We start from the raw sequence: 26,200 nt of genomic DNA, 5'->3' as shown, positions 1-26,200 counted from the left end.
TGCCTCCTGCAAGCCCCCTACTGGGGATCGAGCCCGAAACCCAGGCATGTGCCCTGACCGGGAATCGAACCCGTGACCTCTTGGTTTATGGGTTGACACCCAACCACTGAGCCACACTGGCCAGGAACTACCTTTTATGGAGAGATGGTCGTTCAAAGTCACCTGCCTGGAGGGCTCACTGTTAATTTCATCATCAGTTGGAATGTTGAACTCAGTTCAGCTCAGCTCGTAAATCCCCAAGATCAAGAATGAACAGTGCCCGTAAGACCAGGGCAGGCTTCCCTCCCCACACCTGTCAGCATCCACGGAGCCGGGCGGCAGACTCTGAACAGGCAGAACAACACTCTGAGACCCGCTCAAATCTAACTATGTCACCCGATGGAAAGAGAAAGGGCAGGACTGGCCTCGGGTCTTCCCGCTACTGCAGTGTCTCTGGCCAGGAAGGGGCCCGATGGCGGCAGGTGGGGCAGGACTCAGACAGGGAAGCCGATCTCAGAGCCCCGATCTCCATACGATGGTCAGGAGAGAAAAACAAGGTCTTGGGTGCAGGGGGGAAGAGCGGACCCCTCTGCCACTGTTATTAATTCAGTGCCTCTGGGCCTCAAACTGCTCCTGCCTGGGTCCCTGAAAGCTGGGAGAGGCACCCAATGGTGCAGGGAGCTGGCTGCCAGCGCCTCCCTGCCCTCGTCTTCCCCAGGGGACTGCAGGCAACCTCGCTGGGGCTGCTGTGGGTGCGTCCCAGCAGAGCCTGGGTGGAGAGCCACTCCGCAGGGACCTGTCCTGGGCACCTGGCTCCGGCCCTGGTGTGCTGGGTGCATGGCCACGGTCAGCGGCTTTCACCTTTATTTGGAAGCACAGAGGCCTGTAGGGTGTCTGGGTGCTGTGCCAAGAGCACCCGTGGCCCAGGGCTTCCCTATTTCAAATGTGCCTCAGGTTGCCCTCACCGGAGTTGCTCAGTGGTCAGAGCGCCGGCCCAGTCAAGGGCACATACCTGGGTTGCAGGTTTGATGCCAGGCCCTGGTTGGGGCACGTGTGGGAGGCAACCAATCGAGGCAATCAAATGTCTCTCTCGTGTCGATGTCTCTCCCTTCCACTCTCTCTAAAAATCAATGGAAAAAATATCCTCAGGTGAGTATTTTGAAACGTGCCTCAGGAAGTGGCAGGGGAAGCAATGGGGGACAGAATCACGGGGGACGGGTCAGCCACAGCTCCCCACGCCCACCCTAAAGGAGGGTCTGGGGAAATGGCACACAGACACCTCCGGAGAGGCAGCCAGGGACGAGCTGCTCCGTGCCGGGCAGGGGCCGGCTCCGGCCCTGGGAGGCCCTCAGGGCGACAGAGTGTTTACTGAGCACCTAGACGGGCAGGCACCTGGCAATTTTCTCTGACCTCCCCAGCGTGCCTACCTGGTGACTAGCTGTTACTCTTTTTTACTGATGAAAACGCCCGAGGCTCCGGGACAACCAGTAACTCCCCGAGGTCAGGCAGCTGCTGGGACGCTCAGAGCCTACGTGCTGCCCACGGTCCACCTGCTGGGAGAGCCCAGGACGCACCCAGCCCAGGTCTGTGCCAGCGACCTGCCCGAGCCGGGTGGCATTGTCACTGTGCTCTGAACGGGACCAGTGTGGCCCTGGGCCCGGCAGAACCAGCGCTGTAGAAAGGCCTGGTGCACAGAGCTTGGGGAGTTAACACCAGGACGCCCAGAAAGATGGCCCTCAACTTCAAGGCCCACCACACCCTCATTTCATAGCAACAGTGTCTTTAGTCTCGACCCAGTGACTCACGTCTGGGGGGCAGTTTGCACTTGAACGCTATGGAGGTGACGCAGGACGAGAGCTCTGCAGTCCCTCTGTGGCCCTTTCCCTTCCCGCTGGCCGCCCCAGCGCAAGAACAGGGCCTCTCAAAGGACCCAGCCCATCTGGCAATGATTTCCCTGAGCCATGGCCTAGTTGACCATCACACCCAAACACGCCTGGCCCTCCCACCCACGACACGCGGGGAAGAACTGGGAGGAAGGAAGTGCAGTGAACAGTCCAGCCTCATCAAAGGGCGGTCCAGCCTCATCAAGGGGCGCTGGCGGCAGAGACAGGCCCCACCCACCCGGCTTCTGAAAAGCGCTTGCTCGCAGGAAGGAAAGAGGCTCAGAAAATATTTCCAGAGTAATATAAGAAAATGGGGAAGACCCCCCCAAAAGATGAATATATTCCTGTCCATCATGGCTGATCACCAAGTAACCAATGCCCACCTGTGCACTCAGGTGTGTTCCCAGGTGGTGCACACAGGTGTGTTCCCAGGTGTGTGCTCAGGAATACACACACAGTTGTGTAGCCAGATGTGTGCTCACAGGTGTGTTAAGGACCAGCCAAAGAGAGGCACTCCTTCCAAGTGCCAAGCCCCGGGCTACTGAAAAGGTGTCGAGGGATCTTTTCTCTGTGCATCGCCTCTAGGGATCTTATGTTCTGCTGGTTGACAGGTTTGCTTAAAGAGCAACTTTTTGTTTTGAAGGAGCTGGCGGCACTCCCTGCAAACCTCCCATGGAGAAAACGGAAACCTCGCCTCCAGGAGCCGGCACCAGGGTTACTCAGCACCAGCCAGGGCTGCCGGTGACGACAGAGGCGGACAGAGGTGGACAGAGGTGGACAGAGGTGGACCGGGGGCTCTCACGGAGTCCTCCCAGGTGGGGCAGCTGGCAGGGGGCAGGGACGGGAGCAGAGGGAGGGGAGGCCTGTGCACTTCCAGGGCATCGGGGGATCAGAGGCAGAAAGAGGGAGAAGATGAGGGGGGTGTGGCCAGGTAAGGCTGCTCTCAGGTGAGTCAGTCAAACCTCGGTTCTCGACCAAGTTGTTTGTGGAAAAAATGTCCAGATTCTCTACCAGACAACCCTTTCCAGCTGACACATCAACGGGACAAAAAGTGTCTCTCAGGCCACAAACAAAGGAGAGAATTCGCGAGTGAGTCAGCTTCCAGCTAACCCTCCCCTGGTGAACACATCGGGGAATTGTGCTGCGAATATTTTTTGTTGTTGCTGGGGAAATGGATGATTAGCACAGTTTTAAAACATAAAGAGGCCATCAAGAGTGCTAATGTTGCTAAGGGTGTGAAGGAAACAATGACCACAGGCAGTTGAGGAGGTAGGTGTGATAAGGGAAGAGCCGTTAGCATTTCCGAGGCAGTGAGAGGTGAAAGACACCCCTGGGACAAGTGCTGAAAGTGATTCCTTTAAGGCTGGGGGGGGGGGGACACGACTCAACAAATTTAGGAAAAGGAGTGTTTGCTTATAGACTAAACAACATTAGACGTGCACTGTAAGTAGGAAAGGTTAAAACAGAATCCTTCAGGGTCTGGAACGAATGAATTCAATTTATATTATTTCTAAGGGGGCAAGAAATGATTCCGTTTTTGCACAAATCGCTTCTCGCACGGCCTTCCAGGAAGAATTAAGTTCAAGAACCGAGGTTCCACTGCGTTTCCAAGTCCGAGGGAGAAAGTCTGAAATGCCCTCTCCTGCCACCGGGCCAACATTCTAGAGACCGCGGCCCCGCCCCAGCACCGCCCAGGAGCCAGGGCACCGGGCCGCCCGGGTGGGTCCCACAGAGTTCCCCGGCGACGCTGAGATGCAGGGATTGGGAAGCCGGGTCACAGATGAGAGCCGGGCAGGGAGCGGCGTCCCGGACGGAGAGGCGGCTGAAAACACCATCAGGAATTCGAACCTGCCTCGCCCCACATGCAGGCCCTGCTCTCCATTCCTTTAAAAGGCAGGAATTCCAAACCCGACCCACCACTTTTACGTGAAATTAGACATGAATTTCGGAAAGGAATTTGCCTGAATGTTTTCTCTGCAATTCACAGGCACACACACAAACACACGGGCCGTTTCTTAGAGACGACTCAGCGCCTGGTTTTCCTCCCTTGCTCGGTGGCTCCTTGCCCCAGACAGAGTCCTGTGCTTTGTGGCTGCTGGGTGGATGGTGGCAGTTTTACGTCCCTTCCCTGGGCTGAAGCAGGGGCCCTGGGCTGTGCATTTCTGCCTCGTTACTAGCTCACCCCGGCCCGTTCCCTGCGCACTGCTCAGCTTACACCTCTAGTGCCCACAGCCCGGGGATAGGAGCTCCCTGAGGGAAGGCCCCACCATGGGACAGGCCACCCCTCTGGACATGACCCACCGACCACTGCCGGTCACTGCTGCCCCACGTGGACACTCTCCAGCAGGCCCTCCAGGCGACTCACTCACTTGGCCACCAAGCTAAACCATTCAGTGCGTCGAGATGTCCCCACATGTGGAGGCAACGGGCGGTAACGGTCTCCACAAGTCCCCATGGCCATGGAGGGTTCCCACAGCCTCAGCCCTCCCAGCAGAAGTGTCCGGGACAGAAAAACGACTCCGTATCTGCCTCTGCGTCCAGTGCCGCGTGGACACAGCTCCACAGCCCCCAACTCCACCTGACACTGGGGGAGCGGGGTCAGGAACCCACAGGGAATAAAATGTGCAGAAGGAAGGGGTCTACCTTAGACCTGGTGGGTTCAGGACAGAGAGCCAAACGCCGAGGACTGTGCACTAAATGGAGTGAATTTTACGGCATGTAAATCCACCTGGATTTAAAAATGATCCTGGTATCAAGACAGAAATGAGACTCACAGCAGAACAAGCCCCCCGGCCTGGGCCGCCTCCACCCCCCCCTCTTCTTCCAGGTCCTTCCCACACTCCATGGGCAGCCCCGTAGCTCTGGTCCTGCCTCCTCAGGATGCCTGGCTCGGTCCCTTGCGCCTCCCTGTGGCATAACTTTGCTGGCCTTTTCCATTAGTGATTTAGCTGCGTGTCTTCACCCCCCTGCTAGACTTTCTGGCGTAATCCATCTGGGCTTGAATCCTGGCTTGACCATCACAGCTGTGTGACCTTGGCTGAGTTACCGGACCTCTCTGTGCCTGACGTTCTTTATCTGTAGAGAAGTTGCCTGGCCAGGGACTGTTCCCTGAGGGCTGGCTGGGATCACTGTGTCCATCCAGGGACACAGGGGCTGCAGAACAGGAGTGTCCCCTCGTGTCCAACTAACTGAGTACACAGCGGACCTTATTCTTGGGGAATACTCGGAGGAACGGATTTTTTTTAGTCATCGGCATGACTCAAAACCGCTGAGGCCCAAGGCAACGTGCAGTCTCTGTCTGTCCTAGCCACTTGCACGTCCGTCTGCAGCTGCAGCTCCACGGCCGCTACCAGGTCTGCTTTTACTTTATTGAGTCCGCCCCGGAGCTAATTAAAGACTCCCCTGCATTTGTGTCGAATTACTTCCCGTTGCAGAGAAAACCCAGGGCTCACAGCTGCCAGCACGCGGGCTTTTGAGAATATCCCGGGGTGACCGGCACGGTACAGGGTTAGCGGAAACTGCCCTTCGCCTCTTTTTTTTTTTTTCAATAGGAAAAGCCAAAGATGGTGATGGCCCGCCGAGTCCCCAAGGGCGCGGAGTGTGGCCTGCACCTCCGGACAAACTCCACCGCTCTCCCGGCGGAGCTCCAGCCGTGCCTCCCGCAGCACACAGCTTCTCTGCCCCCGGGCGCCCGCCCGCCCAGCCCCCCAACTCAGAGCCCCCGCCCCCAGCTGCCAGGCGGGAGGCCCCTGGGGCAGTGCCACCAGGACACCGTGCCTGCCAAGGGGGCCCCTGAGAACTGCTGTCTTTGGAGCCAAGCTGAGCTCTGCAAATGTTTTCTAGAAACGAGCAGGCCCTACATTCTTGCAGAAACAGATTAGGGGGGAAAAAAACAACAGCAAGCGGAGGAGTGAGGCATTCCAAGCAGAAGCAATGCCTCCCCGGGGAAGGGACGCGCCCGCCGTGGGACCCAGCTCCTGGCGGCCCGGGTGCGGCTTGGGAATGCGGCAGAGACTCAGAGTGGGCTGTGGCTGGCATGTCCTGGATGGGGCGAGCGCCCAGACAGCCCGCACGAACGTGACCGCGGCTAGCACGGCTCCTCTCCTGCACCCCAGCTCGCCTGACATGCCTAGGGCACCGTCCTGGCAGCCTCGGGGTGCAGCCGGGTCCCTTTCGGACACGCCCAGCTCAAACATTCCAGCCCTGGGGAAGCCGCAGCAGCATTCCTCTGACCCGAGAACCAACAGTCGCCCCGAGGCCCGCACGTCCCTCCTGGCCGTGGACACTGAGGTTGTGCGGATGGCTCACTGCCCAGCCTCCCTCCAGGCCCCCACCCCCATCCGTCTGCTGTGCAGCCTCAGGCAGGTGGGCTGTCACAGTGTCACAGGTCTTTGTGGCCCTGCGGAAGCCACACACACACACACAGGCGCGCTCCTGCTTACCTTCCTCCCACACCGCCCAGCAGCTCCTTCAGTCTAGGGCTGCGGGACCCCCTTTTCCGGGAGGAGAGCTGCGGCCCGGAGCAGCATCCCGGGCTGGGCGTGCCTCCCCTCGACGGGCCGGCCTCCCTCCCCAGTAGCCGAAGGTGGAGGATCTTGTTGGCTGAGCAGGGGACTTTGATTCCACCAAAAAGGCCAGGCAATGTAAACACGAGGGTGGGGTTTAGTGCAATCAGGTTTGGCGAAATTTGAACCCTGGAGGCCCAGGAGGCGGGGCCAGGCGGCCGGGAGGCTGGGCAGGCCGGCGTCCCGCTCGCTCGGCCCTGGGAGCCAGCGCCAGCCAACCTGCTGGGTCCACAGGCCGGGGCTTCTGCGCCCACTGTGTTCTCAGAGCGTCAGCCGGGACTCTGCCGCTTGCTCCGGCTCCTGGGCCCTGCAAGATCCCCGTGGCTGAGGCTGTCATTGGGGTGAACTGCCCCTGGCATTTCTTGCACAATTTCCTTCCACCTTCCTTTCCCCTTAACTCGGGGCGACTTTTCCTCCGGAGGGGCCCCGGGTCTGCTCTGCTCTGCCCACCTTCAGAGGAAGGAGTGAGGAATAAAGGTGGTTCCGGGTGATAGGAGAGGCCCCAGACCATTGCTGGGACGAGGGGGGGGGGGCAGGTGACCTTGAACCCATGTGGGGGGGAGGGGAGGGCACACAAGCTTGTGCACCCCGGGCCTTCTCTCTCAGGCTCCTGGTTCTATCAAATATTTAAAGTTGGTGCTGTTTGCCCAGCGGGTGTTGCTCAGTGGTTGAAGGTCATCCCAAGCACCAAGAGGTCACAGGTTCGAGTCCCGATCGGGGCACATGCGGGGGACTGCAGGCTCCATCCCCAGTAGGGGGCGGGCAGGAGGCAGCCGATCAATGACTCTCATCACTGACGTTTCTATCTCTCCCTCTCCCTTCCTCTGTCTCTAAAATCAATAAAAATATATATATAAAAAAAGAAAGTCTGTGCTCTATCCTGTGCTGGTGACATGGTCAGGACGCCTGAGGCCGGGCAGGTGGAAGTTCACCTGTGGTGAGAAGCCCACAGCCTGCCTCCCGTGGGGACCCTCAGGACGACAGGAAGCTCAGCCAGTGTCCCCAGCCAGTGTCCCCAGCCAGCGTCCCCAGCCAGCGTCCCTGCGGGGGGAGAGGAGAGGGCGGGGGCCTGACTGAGGCAGCTGCAGGGCTCCGCCCGGATGGCAGGACTCTCAGGAGAGACGTGAGCCTCGGGTGCAGGCGCTTGGGTTTTATTTGCTGGTAGGGACTGAGGGGAGGTGGAGGTGGACAGGGGCAGCCACAAGTCACGTTCTGGACCTAACGACAGCGTCTGCCCTGGGCAACGAAGCCAGGACCCTGCCTGCTTCCTGCCTGCCGGGCCTGGCTTCCCGGGAGCAGGGTGCCCCTGTGCCGTGTAGGAACCCGAACCGGACGGCTGGCCCCAGCGACAGCCACTGACATCAGGAATGCCTTCACCAAGCAGGGGAGCCTCATGCCCGAGAGGCGCCGGGGCGTGTGGGGAGTCGGAGGGGGTTCAGGGCGGAGGAGTCTCCCATTGAGGGACACTGGGTGAGCCTTCCGGAGGGTGGCTGCCCAGAGATTAGCAAAGCTGGGGGACCACAGGGCGTGGGAGGCAGGGCCATGAAGGAGGTTTTGTTGTAACAGTGAGAATGCAGAACGGGGGGACCCTCCGATGGAACGGGGTGCGAGCAGTGAATCTGCCACCTAAGAGGCAGGCAGGTGCTCGCTTGGGGGTCAAAGGGAAAAGCTGGGACACGGTACCCAGGTGCCCGAGGTGCCCGGGATGAGTGCTCTGTCCTGACACAGGTCTGCCAGAAGCCCAGAGGGACAGGGAGCCACGTACCACCTGGAACACAGGCTCGGGGACCCCAGTTCAGGCCACAGACGTCCCCTCCCGGCCCCCACAACCTCATGACCTGCAGAGGCGGGCGGGGCCATTTTCCCCAAGATACAGGCTTCTGGCGGCTTCTCATGTGTGTGAAGCTACCAGAGAGCAGGTTTGGGTGAGAGGGACTCACAAACACAGACGCTGACGCAGCCATGAGCTCGGCCAGGAGCAGGGTGTCGAGCGGACAGAAATAAAGCCAAACGTCTGCAGCCCGGGGGGCCCTGATCAGAGCCCTGGCTCCCTGTACGCGATGGGAAGGGGCCGGAGAGGTGGGAGCCTGTCCCTGGAGACCTGCAACTATGAGGCCGGGCAGGGAAGCTCCTAGACGGTAACGTTACCGACCGGCCACCGCCCACGACAGCTCTGCCAAGAGCCTGACCTGAGTCCCCAAGCCTGACCTCACCAGTGCCCACAAACTCACAAGGGCGTGGGTGCTGGCCCTCCACAAGGACGGCGGGATTCCCAACCTCCCGGCACCCGGGGGACAGTTCTGACCCAAACGCGTAACGGACGCAAGACAACCAGACGCACCTTCCCCGTCGGCACTCAGGTTCTCGTACGAGTCCCAGCGGATCAGTGGGTCTGCTGTGTTGAAGTCCACGCTCACCCCGTGGTCGTTACGCAGATGCTCACAGCCTGTGCGGGAGACAGGGACACGGGTCAGCCCAGCCCAGCCAGCAGCTCCTGCTCGTGCCCGACGATGGGGCGGGCACCTGGGTCAGCCCTGCCCCCAGACCTGGCATCACCAGGCAAGCAGGCACTGTCTCAGAAAACTGAACAGTCATAGCCCTGGCCCGTGTGGCTCAGTGGTTAGAGCATCGGCCCTCAGACTGAAGGGTCAGGGGTTCAATGCCTGGTAAAGGGCACACACCTGGGTTGCAGGTTCGATCCCCAGCCCCGGTCGGGGCACGTGCAGGAGGCAACCAATCGACGTGTCTCTCTCACCTCGACGTTTCTCTCTCGCTTCCCCTTCTCCCTTCCACTCTCTTTAAAAATCAATGGAAAAAATATCCTTCAATGAGGATTCACAAAAACAAAAAACTGAACAGTTGTTAAAACCGCTCGGCAGAAAGGAAAGGCGGACACCGGCCCTCCCTCCACCCACTGCACTTGGGGCCCTGGCTCGGAGGGCGACGTCTCACAACAGGGTCGCCCGGAGCCCCTCCCAGGTCAGGACCAGCCTCAGGGCCGACGGACAGAGGCAGGTGTCGCCTGGCTCAGGGCTCAGGCCAGCGCTCGTCCTTCGGTCGCGCTGAGGGCGCCCAGCGGACTCGGAGCCCAGGAGCCTGGCACTGAGCTCACGCCTCGTCGGTGGTGAGCACAGGAGGTGGGAGGATTATTTTGCACACGGGGATCTTGGGGATTGAAATGAATCGTGAGCCTGGTGATAAAGGGGCTGGTGCCTCTTTCAATGCATTTTTAGAAGAAAGGGAATCTACGTTAAACCTAATATTTGCCGACTACAGGACTTCTACTCTCCTCCAGAAATATCTGGTTGTTCTTTAAGGAGAGTAAATATTCGGCATAATCTCCCTGGGAAGGACAAGGCTGGGCCCCATCCTCTCGCTGTCTAATATCCTCGGTTAAAAACTATATAATGGCCCCGGCTGGCGTGGCTCAGTGGTTAGGTTGTCCACTCTGTCCCTTCCACCCTCTCTGAAAATCAATGGAAAAATATCCTTGAGTGAAGATTCACACACACACACGCACACACACAAAACCCTATACTATGGACATTTCCAAGCCCGGGCAGAGGTGGGAGCCAGCGCAGGGACCCCGACACAGCAGCCACCCGCCCGCCCGGCCAGCGCCTGCCCTCGCTCACCTGGGATCCTCTCGGGGGTGGCCGAGAACACTAGCTCGACCTTCCCGTGGGCAGGGAAGCGGTCATCTGAAACAGAGACGTATTTCAGCAAGCGAGGGGCAGGGGCGCCAGGCCAGCTCGGACGGCTGTGTCCCGGGCCGACCAGGACAGCAGAGCCCGAGCCCCGCCCCTGGGCACCCACCGCAGAGCAGGGTCGGGGTTCAGTTTCTCTAGAATGTTCTCTCTGCGGGATCAACTGTCAGCCCTTCCTGAGACCGGTCATGATTTTGTCCTGATTTCAGCGGGAGGGGGCACGGAGACCAGGGGAACGCACAGCCGTCTGGGGGGCCCCGTCCGTGGGGGCGGGCCCTCACCCTTGCAGGCGCTGTCCAGGTCCTCCTTGCCGAACACGAGGCCGCAGCCCTGCACGGACCCTGTGTGGAACTGCAGGCGGAAAATGACATCCCGGGTGGCCGAACGGTACTTCTTGTGGTAACACTTCACCTGGTGGCAAGAAAAAAACCGTGGTGGCTGCGGAGACAGCACCTCTGAGGACGCCGCCGAGGGGTGTGCACGGGACGGGTCCCCGAGAAGGGAGGGCAGGGATTGTGTGCCAGGAGCAGGGCCGGGCCGGGCGGGCGGGACAGGTCACTGTGGGCCCGGTGTCCCCCAGTGGAACCACAGTGCGCAGTGCCACAGTCCTCAGACGGCCACACTGACCCCACAGAACTGGTCTCCGTGGAGGACACCTGGCAAGTGAGATAGATCCGTGGCCTCTCTCTCCTAAATTTTAACAATTGATTGTGAGGGAGTTTTTCTGTCATCTAAACTCTCCATGTTTCAGCTTAAAGCCTTTCTGTTTCCACAAAAGCAGCAGGTGGTCATTACCGTCTGTAATACGCTGAACAATTATGGGTGCACAGTAATTTGGGGGGGGAGACAGAGAGAGACAGAGACACAGGGAGAGAGGAAGACAGGAGACGGGAGGGGGGCAGAGAGACAGAGAGGCCGGCCGGGAGGTCCCACTTCCTGGAGTGGTCACCTGAGACCGGCCTCAGAACCACCAGGGATGTGACCTGAGCTCAGGCTCCTTTGCAGTCCCCAGGGTCCACGGTGGGTGCTCCCTCCCTGGTAGGAACGGGAGGGGCCTGGTGGCAAGAGGTGGGGATCGCCCTCCCCAGGCCGAGTGTGGCTCTAGTGTTTGAAGATGCCCAGAGTTTCACAGGACCAGGGTTTGGACAGTCAGGGCTCAGAACGGACAGACAAGTGACCTAGCCAGTCACCCGGCCACCGCCCTCCACGCCGGCTCCTAGGGGTCGGTTCCATGGGGTCCAGGCAACCACGCTGGCTGGGACCTGAAGCTCCCCGCCTGCCGCCTCCTGCGTTTCAGCTCAGCTTCTGCCCCCACTGGCCATGGCGCCACCCTCCTGACCGGCTCACAGTGACAGCCTGTCTCCTACAGGCCCGAAGCCCAGGCTCCTCCCCTGCCCTTGGTCTGCCTGCGGCTCCCAGGAGACGAGACTCACTGGCCAGCAGGAGCCCCCGGGCCCTGCGCAGGGCAGCCCTGCTCACGCTGGCCACGTGCCTGCCGGCCTCGGGACAAGACCTGAGCCCTGCTCCTGACACCACAGAACAGCCACGTTTTGGGCAAGAGGGGCCAGGTCCCCCTTTAAGATATAAAGTAATGACTCCAGATCCCCTTCCATGAGCTCCCTCCACCCCTCTAGTGTCGGCCCCTTTATCAGGTTGGGGAACATCTGCATTTGAAACAACTCGGACGGTCTCACTACTGGTGCAGGAAATGAGCCAGGAAGCGGGGAGGCTGCCTCGGTGACACACGCCTGCCACAGGCTGTGGCCACAGCAGCCTCGGGGACCCTCAGGTCTGGGGAGAGACACGCTCAGCCTGCGTGGCTTCCTCCGACCTCAGCTTAGTTACGGGGACCGGACCCGACTGTATGTTAACACAGGGAGTAACCCCCCCGACACTCGGTCTGAGATTCACGCACATTTGAGGGGTGAGAAGCCTCTAGGTCTCGGTGGCTGTGGGGAGATGCGGGTCTCCCGGTCGGTGGTACACACCCCGACAGCCACAGGAAACCTGCCCGTGCCCCGGGGTGAACTCTGAGGGGCTGGTGCCCGACTGAGTGCCACCTGCGCCTCGGTTTCCCCGCAGTGAACAGGCACCTCCGGCTGGCACTTCCCTTTGCGCCCGAATTCTGCCTCGCAGGGTACTGATCCGGTGTTTGGAGGGGCCGGCTTGCTAACAGCCCTGCTTCATCCCCAGGCCGCACCAACGACAGTGAAGCACTCGGGCCCAGGGGTCAGCGTGTGAGGACCAGCCTGGAGCACCTGCCCCGGGTCAAGGTCAGCCCGGCTCTGCTCCCCCTAAGGCCAGCTGCCCCAGATGCACCCCCGGAATCCTCTCAGCTTCCAAGTAGGCCACACAGATGGCAAAAGTGGGGGACCCTCGGTGCGCCCCCTGCAGGAAGAGGCAGCCATTTCACTGAGCTGGTGGCCCCGTGGCTGTCTAGACAGGCTTCAGGAATGTGTCTTCCAGGAAAGAGCTCCCACCGCACGAAGCTGGCTGGTCCTCACGCGGCCCACAGCAGCCACGATCCCACCCTCGGGGGAGATGACTCAGAGGGTCTCGCCCGTAATTCACGGTGCTGGCTGCCCTGAAAACACCTGAGTCCGCTGTGCTGAGAGCCCAGCAGGGATGGAGACCCGGCGGGTTCGGACGACGCTGGGGACAGGAAGGGAAAAGGCCACACGCACAGCAAGGCGCAGAGCAGCTCTGGCCGGGGGCGGCGGAGCAGCGGAGGCCCCTTAACAACCTGCCTTGGAGCCAAGTGCGAGCGAAAGACAGGACGCCCTCTTCCCGGATCTCTCAGGGCCCTCGAGGAGACAATGCACAATGGGGCTGTTTGTTTGCGGAGGCTCCCGGGGGAGGCGGCGGGGGTCCCAGAGCCCCGCAACCTTGCACACAAGCTGCAGTGGCCACCGGGCTCTCCCGGCAGAGGCGGCAGGACCGGGCACGCAGGATGGGACGTGTTTACCGGGCGAGCGGGCTCTGGATGCCCGCCAGGCTCCGACGGGCCTGCCCCACGCATTCCTCACCAGGTTACATAACACCCGGCGTGTTTACGGAGCACCGGAGCCCTGCCCCTCCCAAGGGTGGACCCCAGGCTGACCCTCAGTGCGGCTCGCGGGAGACGGCGGGTCCCGTGTGCAGGGGGTGGGGGGGGCCCCGAGTTTATCCGGTAGGCACGGTGGGCAGATATCCCCTTTGCCTCACCAGTCACAGCTCCGCCACGGCCCCCGGGTTGAAGGACCCACAAGCACAGCGCCACTCTCCCCAGTAACTCCCCCCACCCCGCTGCAGTGGACTGGGTTGCACCTCGGTGACCTCGGCCCGCAGTCCGACGTCAGGAGAGGCAAACATCTGCGCACAAGGCGGACACTTACCAGAATCACGGAGGGGACGTCGCAGAGGACAAGAGGCCGGGCGGGAGGGAGACCGAGGATGGCGGACAGCCCCGGGAGCCACCCCCCTGCCTCCCGAGCGAGGCGCCTGGGCCAGCGCCAGGCGGAGGGCCACGGAGCCCTGCAGCTGGCGGGCGCAGCCGGAGAAGCCTTCCCTGCAGCCCGGGATCCTGTCCAAGGCACGGCCGCTGCCAAGTTCTCGATGAGAAATGACAGGCTGCATATTTGAACCTTTACACAGAGAAGGGCCCGAACCTCACCGCACGGGCCGCCCTCTCCACGGCAGAACGCCCACCGGTTCCTGGAGGCGGGCCAGGCGGCCGCCGAGCTGCGGGGCAGGGACCAGGAGAGGCCGGAGGGGGGACTGGGCACATGCTCTCTCTCAGAGACTCGGCAAACCGGCCGGCCCCTCCGAGGGGACACGCCCCCCACTCTCCAGGGAAGATCCACCAACATCAAAGAGCATTCCTGGCATTTTTTCTTCCCGGTGTTGATCCCCCAGGTCATTTTCAGTGGGAACCACAGCCTTGCTGGATCCCAGGGGTTACTGCCGGGCAACACCCGGGCCCCCCGCCCCCCAGGAACCTGCAGCTCATTGGTCTGGGGAATATACCAGGTTCCCCTGCCCCGGAGACCCCCCCACTTCTCGAACTACTGGAATCTGAGCTCCCGGGAGCGGGGTCTGCATGGGGCCCAGCTGCCTGGTGAGCACACGCCCAGCAAACCCTGGTGAGGACTCACGGCCACAATGCGGGTGCCCGAGGGCGCCCGACCTCACTGTGCACCTTTCAGAACGGGTCTATCGGATGAGCCCAGGGTTAACAGGCTGACTGTGTCCCCAAATTCAGATGCTGGAGTGTGACCCCCGTGTCTGAGAACGTGACTCTGCTTAGAGTCAGTGTCTTTCAAGAGGTGACTGTGGTGATGAAGTCACCAGGGGACCCTGATCCGATGTGACCGGTGTCCTCACAGAAAGAGACACCGACACACCGAGGGAGGACCGGGCGAGGACCTGCAGCAGGGGGCTGTCTACCTGCCCAGGAGAGCGGCCGCGGGAGGAACCAGCCCGTGACACCTGGCCCCGGACACCCCGCCTCCACGCCCGGGAGGCCCTGTCTGTGGACAAAAGGGGGCCACGGGCTCACCTGAGGAGCTCAGGGGCGGCCTGCCGGGCGGCCTCGCAAACTCGGAGACCTGAAGAAACCACACAGAATGGTCTGAAATGAAAACACTTTTTTACCTAAAAGCAGGTTATGGTGACTAGTCCTGTCCTAGGCAGGTATGGTCCCTGACAAAGGTCAGTCTTTACCTGCACCGAACCTATTGTCTTTTCTGCATCTAAGATAAACTTGTAATGTCAGGGTAACTCCCCTTTTCCCAGACCCCTCAGGACACAACCGATGCACCAGGGCGGAGACCGTAAGTCCTCTCATTGTTTTATCACGTTAATTGCGGACTGTTAACTGTCCTGCCCCCACCTAAAAAAAAGACGTGTCTCCATCATTTCCCCTTTTATCCAATCCCAGAGGTTTCCCGCTCGGCTTCCTCCCGCCTCCCTAACCTGTCACCAGTGGGTTTCCTGTAACCCACTTATGACCGTGAGCTATAGAAACTGCCCCTCTCGGGAGCACCAGCCCTATCCCTAGAGATTCTGCTTCCCAGCGACTGTTGACAGTTTGGCTCAAATAAACTCACGTAAGTTCTTCACGGGTCTGAGTGTGTCTTACGCTGACCGGAGTTTGTGTTACGTCAGCCCTGGGAACTAACACAAGGTTAGAAGTACGTTCAGGCTCCTTAGAGACAGACAACTAACCTCTTGGGTCATCATTTCTGTGCAGAGCGAGCGGCCACCACCAGAAGCAGAAACCGGGTCGTGATGTCACCCTAAGCCACCCCGTGGGGACCCGTGAGCTGTGGGGGGGCTGGAAACCAGCCGATGGGTGCTGGGGGTCTGGGGACACCGGACTGCGTGTGCCTAGGGCCCGAGCGCGGGCGGCAGAGGCGGGTACACGCAGCTTGGACCCGGGAGCAGAGGCGGGGGGACGAGCGCCCAGGAGGGCCGATCAGAGCCGCCCGTGGGTTCCTGCCCATGCTCCCATCGCCGGGGCCTGCACCTGAGGCTACTGCCCCCTTCTCATCCCCCAAACCCCGCGCAGGGTCCTCGGAGGGGCTTCCCACGGAGAAGGGCCTGTCTGAGGCCACCCAGGCCTTTAAGCCGTAAGTCCCGGCCGGAGCCTAGACGCGGGACCGGGAGCCAGTCAGGACTGCGTGACACCCTGGCACTGTGGTCCGACTTGCTGACACTTGTGCCTACCTGTGGGGCTTCCTTCCTGCCCCCGGGAGGCCTAGTCCTTCCTCCTGCCAGTCTCGATTCCCCTCAGGGTCTCTCGGTGCCTTTGGAGGACACTGAAAAGAGTCTCAGTGACGCCACAGTCCCCGGGAGAATCTGCAGAGGCCTGAGCCCTCGGACCTGGCTCCCCTCTGGGACACAGATCCCCACCAGCCTGTCCTCATAGGCACCAACCCTGTGGCGGCTCAGGGCCTGGGCACAGCTGCTGCTCAGCCCCAGAGCCCTGCCCCACTCAGAGGCCACTTCCTCCCGAGCCCTTGGACCTGCCGGCTTCACCCACCCACCCACCCACCCACGAGGCTGCTCAGAGCTCCGGGATCCCCTCCCATAAAGGCCCCCTTTCCTACCAGCTCCTCACAGAGACTACGGACGCTTGACAGATTCACACAAGGGCCACTGGTTAAATAAAGTGACAGGAGAGGAAGGCGGGAGAGAGGGAGGGAGGGGACTGTGGAGGGGCAGACAAAGCGCCCCGACCTGTGGACTGAACACCCCCCCACCTTGCGAAGACCCTGCAGTCACCAGCCGCACACACCAGGGTGATTGTCCACTCCACGTCTTTGCCACAACTACGTGCCGCTAACTGTGGCACCCAGTCCGGAGGGGCCGACTGGAAGCCCTCTCCCTGCAGGTGACCAGGCGAGGGGCACTCGGCACCCCTGTCCTAAACAGCAGCTGCACCAGCCTCTCCGGGCCTCGCCTCCTTTTAAAGCTGGAGTCACAGAGCCAGCACGGGGCTGGTGGCAGATTAGAGCTGGACTCGCCACATGCAGTCTGGTCGGTGCCCGGAACACAGCAGGTACCCAGTTAACGCAGGGCCCGGTGCCCAGCAATCCCGGGGCTCCCTGGGAGACTGGCCCGGGCTGCACGCGGCAGGTGGACGAGCCCATCCCCCCCCCACGACCAAGGGGACAAGGCCCACAGGCTGCTCCTAAGAAAACCAGCCACGAGCAGCCTCGCCTCCCGTCCCCGCTCCGTGGGTGGCTGAGAACCTGGGTTTATGAAGATGGGACCACCCCTCAGGAGTCCCACCTGTGAAACGGGGCATCAGAGCTGTTGTGGAGGGCGGTTGGGAGGATGGGGAGGGCTCAGTGTGAGGCCTTGAGAAGGTCAGGACCCCCTCGCTGCTCTCACCGCCTCTCGTTCTCCCTGTGCACCCTCGGGACCTGCAGACCCTCCCCCAGCGACAGGGAGGCTGGACACAGACCCAAGGCCCTGGGAGCAGCTGGAGGGCTGCTCCCTGAACAACTGTGCCCAGGGTGTGGGTGTGCCTGCGGGGTGTGTGCTCAGGGTGTGCTCAGCATATGGGTATGCCCAGGGCATACGTGTGCCCAGGGTGTAGGTGTGCCCAAGGTGTGGGTGTGCCCAGGCTGTGGGTGTGCCCAAGGTGTCAGTGTCCCCAAAGTGTGAGTGTGCCCAGGGTGTGGGTGTGCCCAGGGTGTGGGTGTGCCCAGTGTGCCCAGAGATCTGTGTCTTCCTAAACCCCACTGACTTGATTTCGTGAGGATTCAGGTGGGATGAGATGGGAGTTCACTAACTGCTAGGAAAGGTTTTTAAAACCCAAATTTTTAGGGAAATTATTTAAAATCCTCAAAAACTTTGAATGAACCATTTGTAATAAAATGAAAAGCCAACTGTGTGAGTGTGCCCAGAGTGTGGATGTGCCCAGGGTGTGGGTGTGCCCAGGGTGTGGGTGTCACCTTCCTGCCACAGCGTGTCCTGGGCCACGCAAAGGCTCCACGAAAGTTAAGCTATGCACACGTCTCCTAGAATTACCGTAAATATATGAAGTTTTCTACAGTCAAGAGACATAAAAGGCAAAGACAGTGCAGCTAACCTCACCCGGGTACCAGCGCCCAGGAACCAGAACTCTCTCGAGAAATCAGCATCTGGTCACCAGCCAGCCTGCAGCGACACCTCTGCGCTTCACACTCGGCTGCTAATGACAGTACACGTTTTACATCCACACCTTCCCGGAAAGGTCTCTGGTCACTAGAGGCTTCACCTCAGGGACAGGGAATGTGACCCCTGGGAGCAGAGCAGCTGACATGCGTCGAATGGCTGTGAACGTGGCCCAGGGCGAGCGCAGTGGCTGACATGGACTAAGTGGCAGTGACGTGGCCCACCGGGAGCAGTGGCTGACACACATCGAGTGGCCGTGGCGCGCTCTGCCCCTTTTGTGAAAGTAGCTTCCCTCAGATGAATCAACGACCTTAAAATAAAGGCTACTCCCCCCCCCATTGTACAGGTTTTGGGGGCAAGGGGTTGATGTCACTGTTTTAAGGTGACATTCCCCTGTGGAGGGGTGGCTGGTGCAGGGACGAGGGGAACACTCACCATGATGTCCCCTTTCAGGAGCTGGGCCGGCTCTATGGCGATGTAGATCCGGCTCTGGTTTTCGGGGCCGACGTTGCTGTGGGACACACAGGAGACGGATCGTTAGGTCATCGGGACTTCACGGGAAGAGCGCATTTGAGAAAAGCAACTAGACAACTGAAAACTCGGAAGTTGCACAAAATATCCTGAGGGGCCTGGATCCAGCTCCTGAAAATCTTCGTGGAAAGGAGTCAGAAGGAGTGGAAAGCTGCCGGCCAGGCAGGGGCTGAGGGCCACCCGGGGCTGCTGGGGGCCATGGGGCAGGGATACGGGGCGAGCGTGCCCCAGCCTCTGCGATTAGCGGAGGGGCAATGCCACCGTGTGCGTCCACCGTGAGTCTGGAAACGTGACAGCGGCTAGTTCTGAGTGGTGAGCACACTTCTTACCTCTACTCATTTCCCATTAATGTTCATAAAATGCTTACTAGCCCAGCCCCGAGAAAGCTCAGGAACTCGTACAAGTTCTAAGAACATGTATCTACCCTTCTCTCAAATGCAAAAGGCAGAGAAAGCCCGACCAGAAAGGACTGTCCTGCTCCCTTCCCGACAGCACGTGGCGCCCCGCCCTCTGGGCCCCAGCGTCCATGCTCCCGTGACAGTGTGACGGCCAGTCAGGTGTGGCGGCAGCAAAGCTGGGCTGGGACGCAGGCACGAGCCACCGAGGAGCACCGGCCACGGGCATCCTCTGCTTGGCCCCTCGCCGCTCCCACGGGAGAGCCGCCCAGGCTGCACCACTTCCCAGCTCGAGTCCATGAAGCAGACACACTTACTAGATCCCTGATGTGTAGACGGGCTGCATGGCCTGGTAGAGCTTCAGGAAGGGCCGGCACACTGAGAGAGAGAGGTCGAATGGTCTGTGAGTGTGGGGAACCACGTGGAACCACACGGAACCACGTGGACCCTGTGGAACCACGTGGAACCACACAGAAACCACGTGGAACCCTGTGGGACCACACAGAACCATGTGGAACCTGTGGAACCACACAGAACCACGTGGAACCCTGTGGAGCCACGCAGAACCACGTGGGACCACACAGAAACCACGTGGAACCACATGGAACCGTGTGGAGGGTGAGAGAGAGAGAGAAAGGTGCGTGAGACAGGAGCCCACATGCTGCCTTCTAGGTTGGGGACACAATGCCGGAGTCAGGCAGCAGCGTGAGGGACACTGGGGTCGCCTCCCTGGCTGTGTGTCCTTCCCCTGATAAGTGGTCTCACCACACACAGGTGGCTTTGTCCAGTCAGTGACCAGGAGGGCCTGGGCCTCTCAGGATGGACAGGACACCCGCCCAGGGCAGGGGCAGGGAATCTCAGCCCCGCCCTGTGGGACACTCACCCCCGCCTGTGTCAAAGTTGGGGGTGCCATGCAGGATGACAAAATGCAGGAACAGGGGCGAGGCGTTCATCTTCACCGTCCCCGACAGCAGCCCGCTGAGGAACTGGACGTACCTGCAGAGAACAGGCACCTGAACGCTCTGGGTCGGACCCTCGCTGCCCACGCCCGCGGGGGCCGAGAAGGGGATGAGCCCGGACGCAGGCAGCCTCGTGCGTCCCGGTGATGCCCTGCCCGCGGCCGTGGCCCTCAGGGGGAAGGCTCTAAGTGGGACGTCTCCTCGCTGGGTCCTGGGGCACGAGGTGGCGGCAGGGCCGGAGACGGGGCGCAGCCCATCGGGCTCTCTCGTGCTCTCCCTCCTCCGGGGGAGCCTGACTCCAAGCAAAAGGAAACCCCCACAATATCTGGGTGTCCGAGGCCTTGTCTCCAAGGGCCTAAGTGGGAGGAGCAGAAGCAGGACGGGGCGGCGCTTACTGAACCCCGTGACTGTGCCTCAGGCCACGCCCCCGGCCAAGGCCGGGCTGCCCTTGGACTGAACTACCAGCAGGCTCAGCCTCACTTGTATTTTAAAAAGTCTCTAATTTAAGCCTGCAGTTCACACAAGCTGCTGAATGTGTGTACAAAGCAAACGGAACAGCCAGATATTTCTGGTAAACACTAAAAACAGAGTTTAAAAACCCTACTTTTAGTCCACCCTCTATAGGAAAACGCTGCAAAGAACACGGGCTTCCACGGAGGCCCCTCTCCTAGTGTGTCCACCGTCCGGGCGGCAAGCGGCCCCTCTGCTCTTTCAGAACAGACGGAGGAAGCTCCCCAAGGTGGCCGAGGCCTGGTGGGAACCAGGGAGGCCGGCCGGCAGCTGCAGCCCAGCCCGGCCGCCAGGGGGCTCCACACGCCTCCCCTCATCCACTGGCTACACTGTGCCATTGGTCCCCAGGTGCCCAGGTGCCCAGCGGGGGCAGCCCTGCCTCCCATACGGGGCAGGGGCTCGTTGCTGCACCAAGGAGCCCTCCTCTCCTGTTCTTGCAGTTCAGGGGCCATCTGTCTGGAAAACCTCACTCGCCTTCCCCTCTGACCCGAGGGCATACGTACCGCTTCTGGGACGGCTGCATCAGTGCCGACACTTTATCGTCATAATACTTCTTCATCGCAAACCTGTCGAGGGCCTGGTCGGCGCTGGGGGAGCAGAGAGACAGAGCGTTACAACTCCGTGGACGCCGAGGGCGGCAAGTCCCGTGGCGGTGCTGGGCCCCATCTTTTGCTACACGTGTGCAACCCGCTTTAGCGTCTCTTCCTGGACCCCGGCTCCCCACAGATACAGCTGAGGCCACAGCGGATGCCAGGCAGCAGGTCCAAATCCTGTAGGAAACAGCAGCCTCCACCCACCCGAGGCTGTGGCCCTCAGCTGTCCATATATGCGGCTCCCGGGTGTCACCGGCCTGGCCCCCCAAACGTCCCACTGCCAACAGAGGGGGTGGGTCTCAGAGGCTCTGGGCAAGACCAGCGGGCAGACCCAAGTGTCAGCATCACAGGGGAAGGGACACGCCCAGAAGCCGCAGTCAGTGGGCACCCAAACAAGTCCCAAAAAGAGCATTTGGGACTCACGGGGGACGGCCTGAGTGCCGCCAAGGGGAGTCGCGTCTATGGCCAGACTCAGAGGGGTCAGAGCACTACGGCCAGCGGGTGCAGAGCTGACACAATTGTTTGTGACATGACTGTCACCTACTTTCCAACAGCCTGTCTGACATTAAACTCTGGCTCCATCGTTTGTGCTCAGCAGGGTCCTCGGAAAATCCCTCACAGGGCACAGGTGGGTTTTCCGGATCCAACTTCAGCTCAGCCCACGGGACGTGAGTGTCATACGTCGTCACTGAGGGTCACCTCAGCCCAAAGCGTCCCTGACAATCAGTCCAAGTGTGGGCCTCTCCGCAGAGATGTGTGGTCGCCGCTCCAGAAACATGGCAGAAATGGGCTGAGGGCACCATCCAGGCGGGAAATAAAGCACAGGACGGCCGGACAAAGGAAATCGGCCCAGCCTGCGGGGTCTGCGTGGGGGGCTGGGCTGCGGGGCGCCGACGGGAAGCGAGGGCTTGAAGGTGCTGGGGGCACGTTTTCAAGCAGAAACAGTTCCACATCCGCCACATTCCTTTGTCTGGAATTCGCTCGTTTCAGTAAAGCCGCTGCGGGCGCTCACGCTTGGGGTGGCGCTTTATCAGCATCAGCACTATTGGCGGGACGCGATCTTTCCCACGCTTATCTTCCCGGCGCCGGCGCAGGAATGTGCTTCCTACGCGGGACTTGACCTTTCTGCTGTGATCCTGGAGTTCGTGACCGAGGCCCGAGGAACACTGGTCCAGGGGCCACGGGGAGGGACGTCCGAGGGCACAGTCGTAAAACAATCACAGGCTGTCACAGCCCGTTGTGGGCGAGGATACCTCCGCGCAGGGATCCGGGGGAGCATCTGACGTTCTAGAGGAAACCTGGGCGCCACCTGGATGGGCAGCCCCGAAAACGCTGAAACGCCAGCCTCTGCTCGTGGGACGGACAGAGCGGCGCAGCCACCACGTGACGTCGGGGACGGCGAGGAGGGAGCGTTGACCTGGGAATGCAGGTCACAGCCCCGGCCGGTGTGACTCGGGGGTCAGAGCGTCGGCCCGTGAAGTGTCGCGGGTTTGACTCCCGGTCAAGGGCACACACCTGGGTTGCAGGTTCGATCCCCAGCCAGTCGGGTGCATTCAGGAGGCAGCCAATCGACGCGTCTCTCTCACATCCATGTTTCTCTCTCTCCCTCTCTCTCGTCCGGCCCCCTCCTTTCCACTCAGTCTAAAAAATATATATATATCAGGTGAGAATTAAAAGAAAAAAAGAAGAGCAGACCCCTAACGCACGGAGAGGTCCTTGTCCACAGAGAGGCACCCAGTCACGCTGCTCCCACGGGGACCCGAGTTCTGGTGCCATCCTAGGTGCCCACGTCCAACGGCACAGCGACCGTCACAACCCCCCACGAGCACAGCCAGCACCCACGTCGCGGGCAGACGAGGCGCCCCGGGGGTTCGTGGGAACCGCGTGACCGTGCGGCCGAGATGTGAGCCTTGACTTTCAGCACGAGTGCTGGTGACGAGGGGGAGAGAGCTCCCCATCCGCCACCCCCCGGCCGGCCCCCGAGCACGGGCGAGGGTCCAGACAGGGCCACGCTGTGGCGGCACCAGCTCAGGAACACGGGGGCTCTGTCCAGAATCCGCCGGGAACCTGGTCCCTGTCCAAATGCCTCTGGCCTGGCTGAGGGGCTCGCCGTGGCCGGGACCCCGGCGCACACAGGATTCATTATCCTCGAGCGCGAGGGGCCTGGCTCTCGCCGGGGGGTTGGGTTTCCTCCCTGGCAGGCGCCAGCTCCCCAGTTCGTTTCCAGAGAAAACACTCGGGAAGTCGGGTTTCGTGCTCCGAGCTGGTGAGGAAAGGGTCTGTCGGCCACATGAACGGGCTTGTGTTTCCTCAGATGGAGCAGCACAAAGCGGCCATTGAGACGAGCGGACACCGCGAGGGCCGGGCCTCGGGGACGGTGCTTCTCATCTGGGCTCTGGGCGAGCGGCGTGGGCTCTGGGGGGGTCTCCGGGGGCCCCGCACGCTGGCTCAGAGCAGGGGGCCTGGCCCGTGGCCCGGACTCGCTGTCCGCTTTCCTTGTGTCTGTGCACAGTGGCACCCACAGTCCACGATGCCAGCTCGTCCCAGGGGCTCTTCCATGTCCCGGGCACTGGGCCCGACCAGGCTCCCACCCCTGGACCACGAGAGCACGAGCCAGCCGCCTACCTCCGCCCAGTTTCAGTTTCATCTGTGAAGCGGGAGCCCCGACCATCACTTCCTGTGACTCAGGGGACTGAGGGACAAGAGAACAGGAAGCGAAGTGCCTCTCGGTGCCCTGCCCGGGGCGTGCACAGCCCAGCCTGTGGCCACTTCTCTCCCTGAGGCACTGGGTTTGCCCTGAGACGGCGCCTCTTGCACTTTTAACTGCAGGTGGCGCTGTCCCCTGCAGTCTGTGAGGGTGCCAGTGTGCTCGCGGTGTCCCTGAGGCCCCGCAGAGGCCATCGGTGAGCGTCACACGCGTGCACACACACACACACACGCGCGGACGCCGTCTGTCCAAGAGCACAGCCTCCCCGGAGCTGGGTTCCTCGGCCTGGGTCTCAGAGGGCACAGGTCAGCCCAGCTCCCACCCCGCCCCGGTCAGCACGATGCCCGCTACCTGGCCGAGACGTTCGTGAAGTGCATGTAGGACGAGATCACCACTCCGATGCGCCCTTTTCCGCCCTGCAGGAGACAAAAGAGGAGCTGGTGTCCCCCGGGGCTGAGAGGGCTTGAGGCCAGGACAGCGGCATCCTGCCCATGTTTAGTCAATGACCACACTCGGGGGGCCCTTCTCTGTTTGAAAAAGGGGCTCTCTTGGGACACAGAGATGCATGAAAAACGAAAGGGCACTTGCTCACCGAACCCTCCGCTAGTTTCAGAACGTCCTGCTCCACAGTCAGGGGCCTCGGTCATAACGGATGGGAGGCCCGGCGGGGCATTTTGTGAAGGGCAGGTTTGGAGCACCCACCCCAGGGCCCTGGGCAACTGCTGGCCCAGGGAAAGGCTCACCCTGCAGTGGATGACAACCACGTGCTGCGGGTCGCTGTTGAGCCAGGACTCCTGGGCCTTGCAGATGGTGCACACCTTGTCCAGGGGTGGGGCGTGCAGCTCGGGCCAGCCCACGTCCAGGATCTGCAAAGACAGGGCTTCCTCAGTCTCCGTCAGGGCCCTCGGAGCTGCCCCAGGGAGGCTGCTCCCGTGACACGTTCCGCCCGAGGGTAAAGAACCGGCTGCCTGGGCCGGGAAAGAAAAAACAGACTACTCTGCCCCAGGAGACTCCTGTTCCCGGGTCTTATCTGCTCCCCTGCGTTGGTGGCAGATTCTGAAGGGGCTCCCAGGAGCCGCCAGGGTGTGAGCCCTGGGGAGGGGCAGCCAGCAAGGCCGGAGACCCGGGTTCTGGGCCCCACGGCCGCCCCAGTTCCTCCATCCAGCGGAAGTCACGTCTGGGAAACTGCGGCGAGCATCTCCCCCAGAACCAACACACAGATGTCTCAGGGAGAGGCCGGGGTGCCTTCAGGGACACAGGCACACATGTGAAAACACACGTGAGCACACACATGGCTGCGTGCAAACTCCGCTGGAAGCTGCCTATATCTGTGGGCTGTGCTAACATCGGTTTCCTGGGGCTGATAGTTCACTGTTCATTATGCAAGATGCTCTGAGGGCAGAGAGAGGATCAGAGGGGATCGCTCTGCATTACTCTGCAATTTCCTGTGTATCTGTAATTGTTTCAAATAAAATAAATTTAATTTTAAAAAGCAACCCACGGACATATCCTGCCACCTGCCACCGAGTCACGGCAGGAAAGAGTTCAGACGGCCTGGTAACAGCGGGAAGCACCCCTGGGACGCTTTATAAACTCGGAATGCGGGGGGCGGAGGGTGTACCTTTGGGTTCAGCTTTGCGAGGTCGTATCTCTTCTCCGAAAGGTTTAACACCTGCAGGGGGAGATGAGAAGCTGTCAGATGCGTCGCTGTCCTGGGTGAGGGGGAGGAGCCACAGCCTTTCACTCACAGTTTGCATCAAGTGGATTACGAAGGACGGAGTGTGCAGACAGGTCGTTGTCACGAAATAAAACCAAAATAAAACAGACATAAAAGGCTGGCGCACACAACCCCGCGGGCCTGCCCTGGCCCCCAGGAAGCGCGGGCTTCCTCGGGGGGTAGGGGGTGCAGGAGGGCGTCCCTGCCACGGGCTCGAGGCCAGGCCAGGACCCGCCAAAAGTCCCATCATTCAGGATCAGTCGGGAGTCTCGCTGCGTCACAGGGAAGCAGGGCTGTGGACCCTGACCTCGCCTCCCGGGCAGAAAATGACAATGCTGGGGGAGCAGCGGGGACAGGGAGTGGACAGAGACCAGAGGAGCTGAGCAAAGGGCCTGCCTGCTGGGGTGGGGGCCTGCTCCGACCCACGGTGGGTGCCTCCACCCGGAACAGGCTGCCTCCTGGGCCCTGGACAGGTCACGTCCCACCAGACAGCCTCGGGCGTGGTCTGTGGGTCCTGGAGCTGCTCTGTCCCCACGTGGAGCTGTCATCGGACACCACTCAGATGTCGAGGGGAAAGTGACAGGCTCCCAGGTTCTCAGGATTTTACGTGACACATGTGTCTTTCCTTAGATTTTTCAAAAAGGCCTTTGTCCCAAAAAAGGGAGGGACCCGCACCTCAGCCACTCTGCTGGGGGGAAGGGGAGCGGAGTATCCCTGGACCCAGTGGCGAAGCCCCACCCAGACCCGACCCTGCAGTCCAGGCCCCAGGCCTCCCTGGGAGAGCTGCCCACGGGCCCTACAAGAAAGGAAGACACCCCGAGACACCAAGGATGGGGGTGTGATGGTCCCAGGGGCGTCCACACAGCTCTCCCTGCCCACAACTGGGGGACAGCTGTGGGTCCTGGGGGACCGGGAGCCAGGGGGAGCCCTTCTTCACTGCAGCTGTAGCTGCTGGAGTCAGGGGGTCACCTCCCGGCTGGGCTCAGCGGCTTCGTCATCTGAGGAGGCTA

General features: G+C 61.1%; 1 protein-coding gene across 1 annotated transcript in view; it reads right to left on the bottom strand.

The window, feature by feature from the left end:
- TNS3 (tensin 3) overlaps window positions 1-26,200 on the bottom strand; it is a 102,624-nt gene that overhangs the window by 37,095 nt on the left and 39,329 nt on the right. Inside the window, exons 7-16 of the mRNA XM_087821275.1 lie at window positions 25,095-25,145; window positions 24,217-24,339; window positions 23,825-23,889; window positions 20,677-20,760; window positions 19,588-19,700; window positions 19,022-19,082; window positions 18,214-18,289; window positions 10,416-10,545; window positions 10,063-10,128; window positions 8,769-8,873 (exon numbers count right to left, since the gene is read on the bottom strand). Of these exons, the coding sequence (XP_087677401.1) occupies window positions 8,769-8,873; window positions 10,063-10,128; window positions 10,416-10,545; window positions 18,214-18,289; window positions 19,022-19,082; window positions 19,588-19,700; window positions 20,677-20,760; window positions 23,825-23,889; window positions 24,217-24,339; window positions 25,095-25,145 (874 nt within the window). The remainder of the gene's footprint in view (window positions 1-8,768; window positions 8,874-10,062; window positions 10,129-10,415; window positions 10,546-18,213; window positions 18,290-19,021; window positions 19,083-19,587; window positions 19,701-20,676; window positions 20,761-23,824; window positions 23,890-24,216; window positions 24,340-25,094; window positions 25,146-26,200) is intronic.

Source organism: Miniopterus natalensis, chromosome 10 (genome assembly GCF_054644295.1).
Source record: "Miniopterus natalensis isolate mMinNat1 chromosome 10, mMinNat1.hap1, whole genome shotgun sequence".
Classification (NCBI taxonomy): Eukaryota; Metazoa; Chordata; class Mammalia; order Chiroptera; family Miniopteridae; genus Miniopterus; species Miniopterus natalensis.
This window is presented reverse-complemented; position numbering and strand designations above follow the sequence as displayed.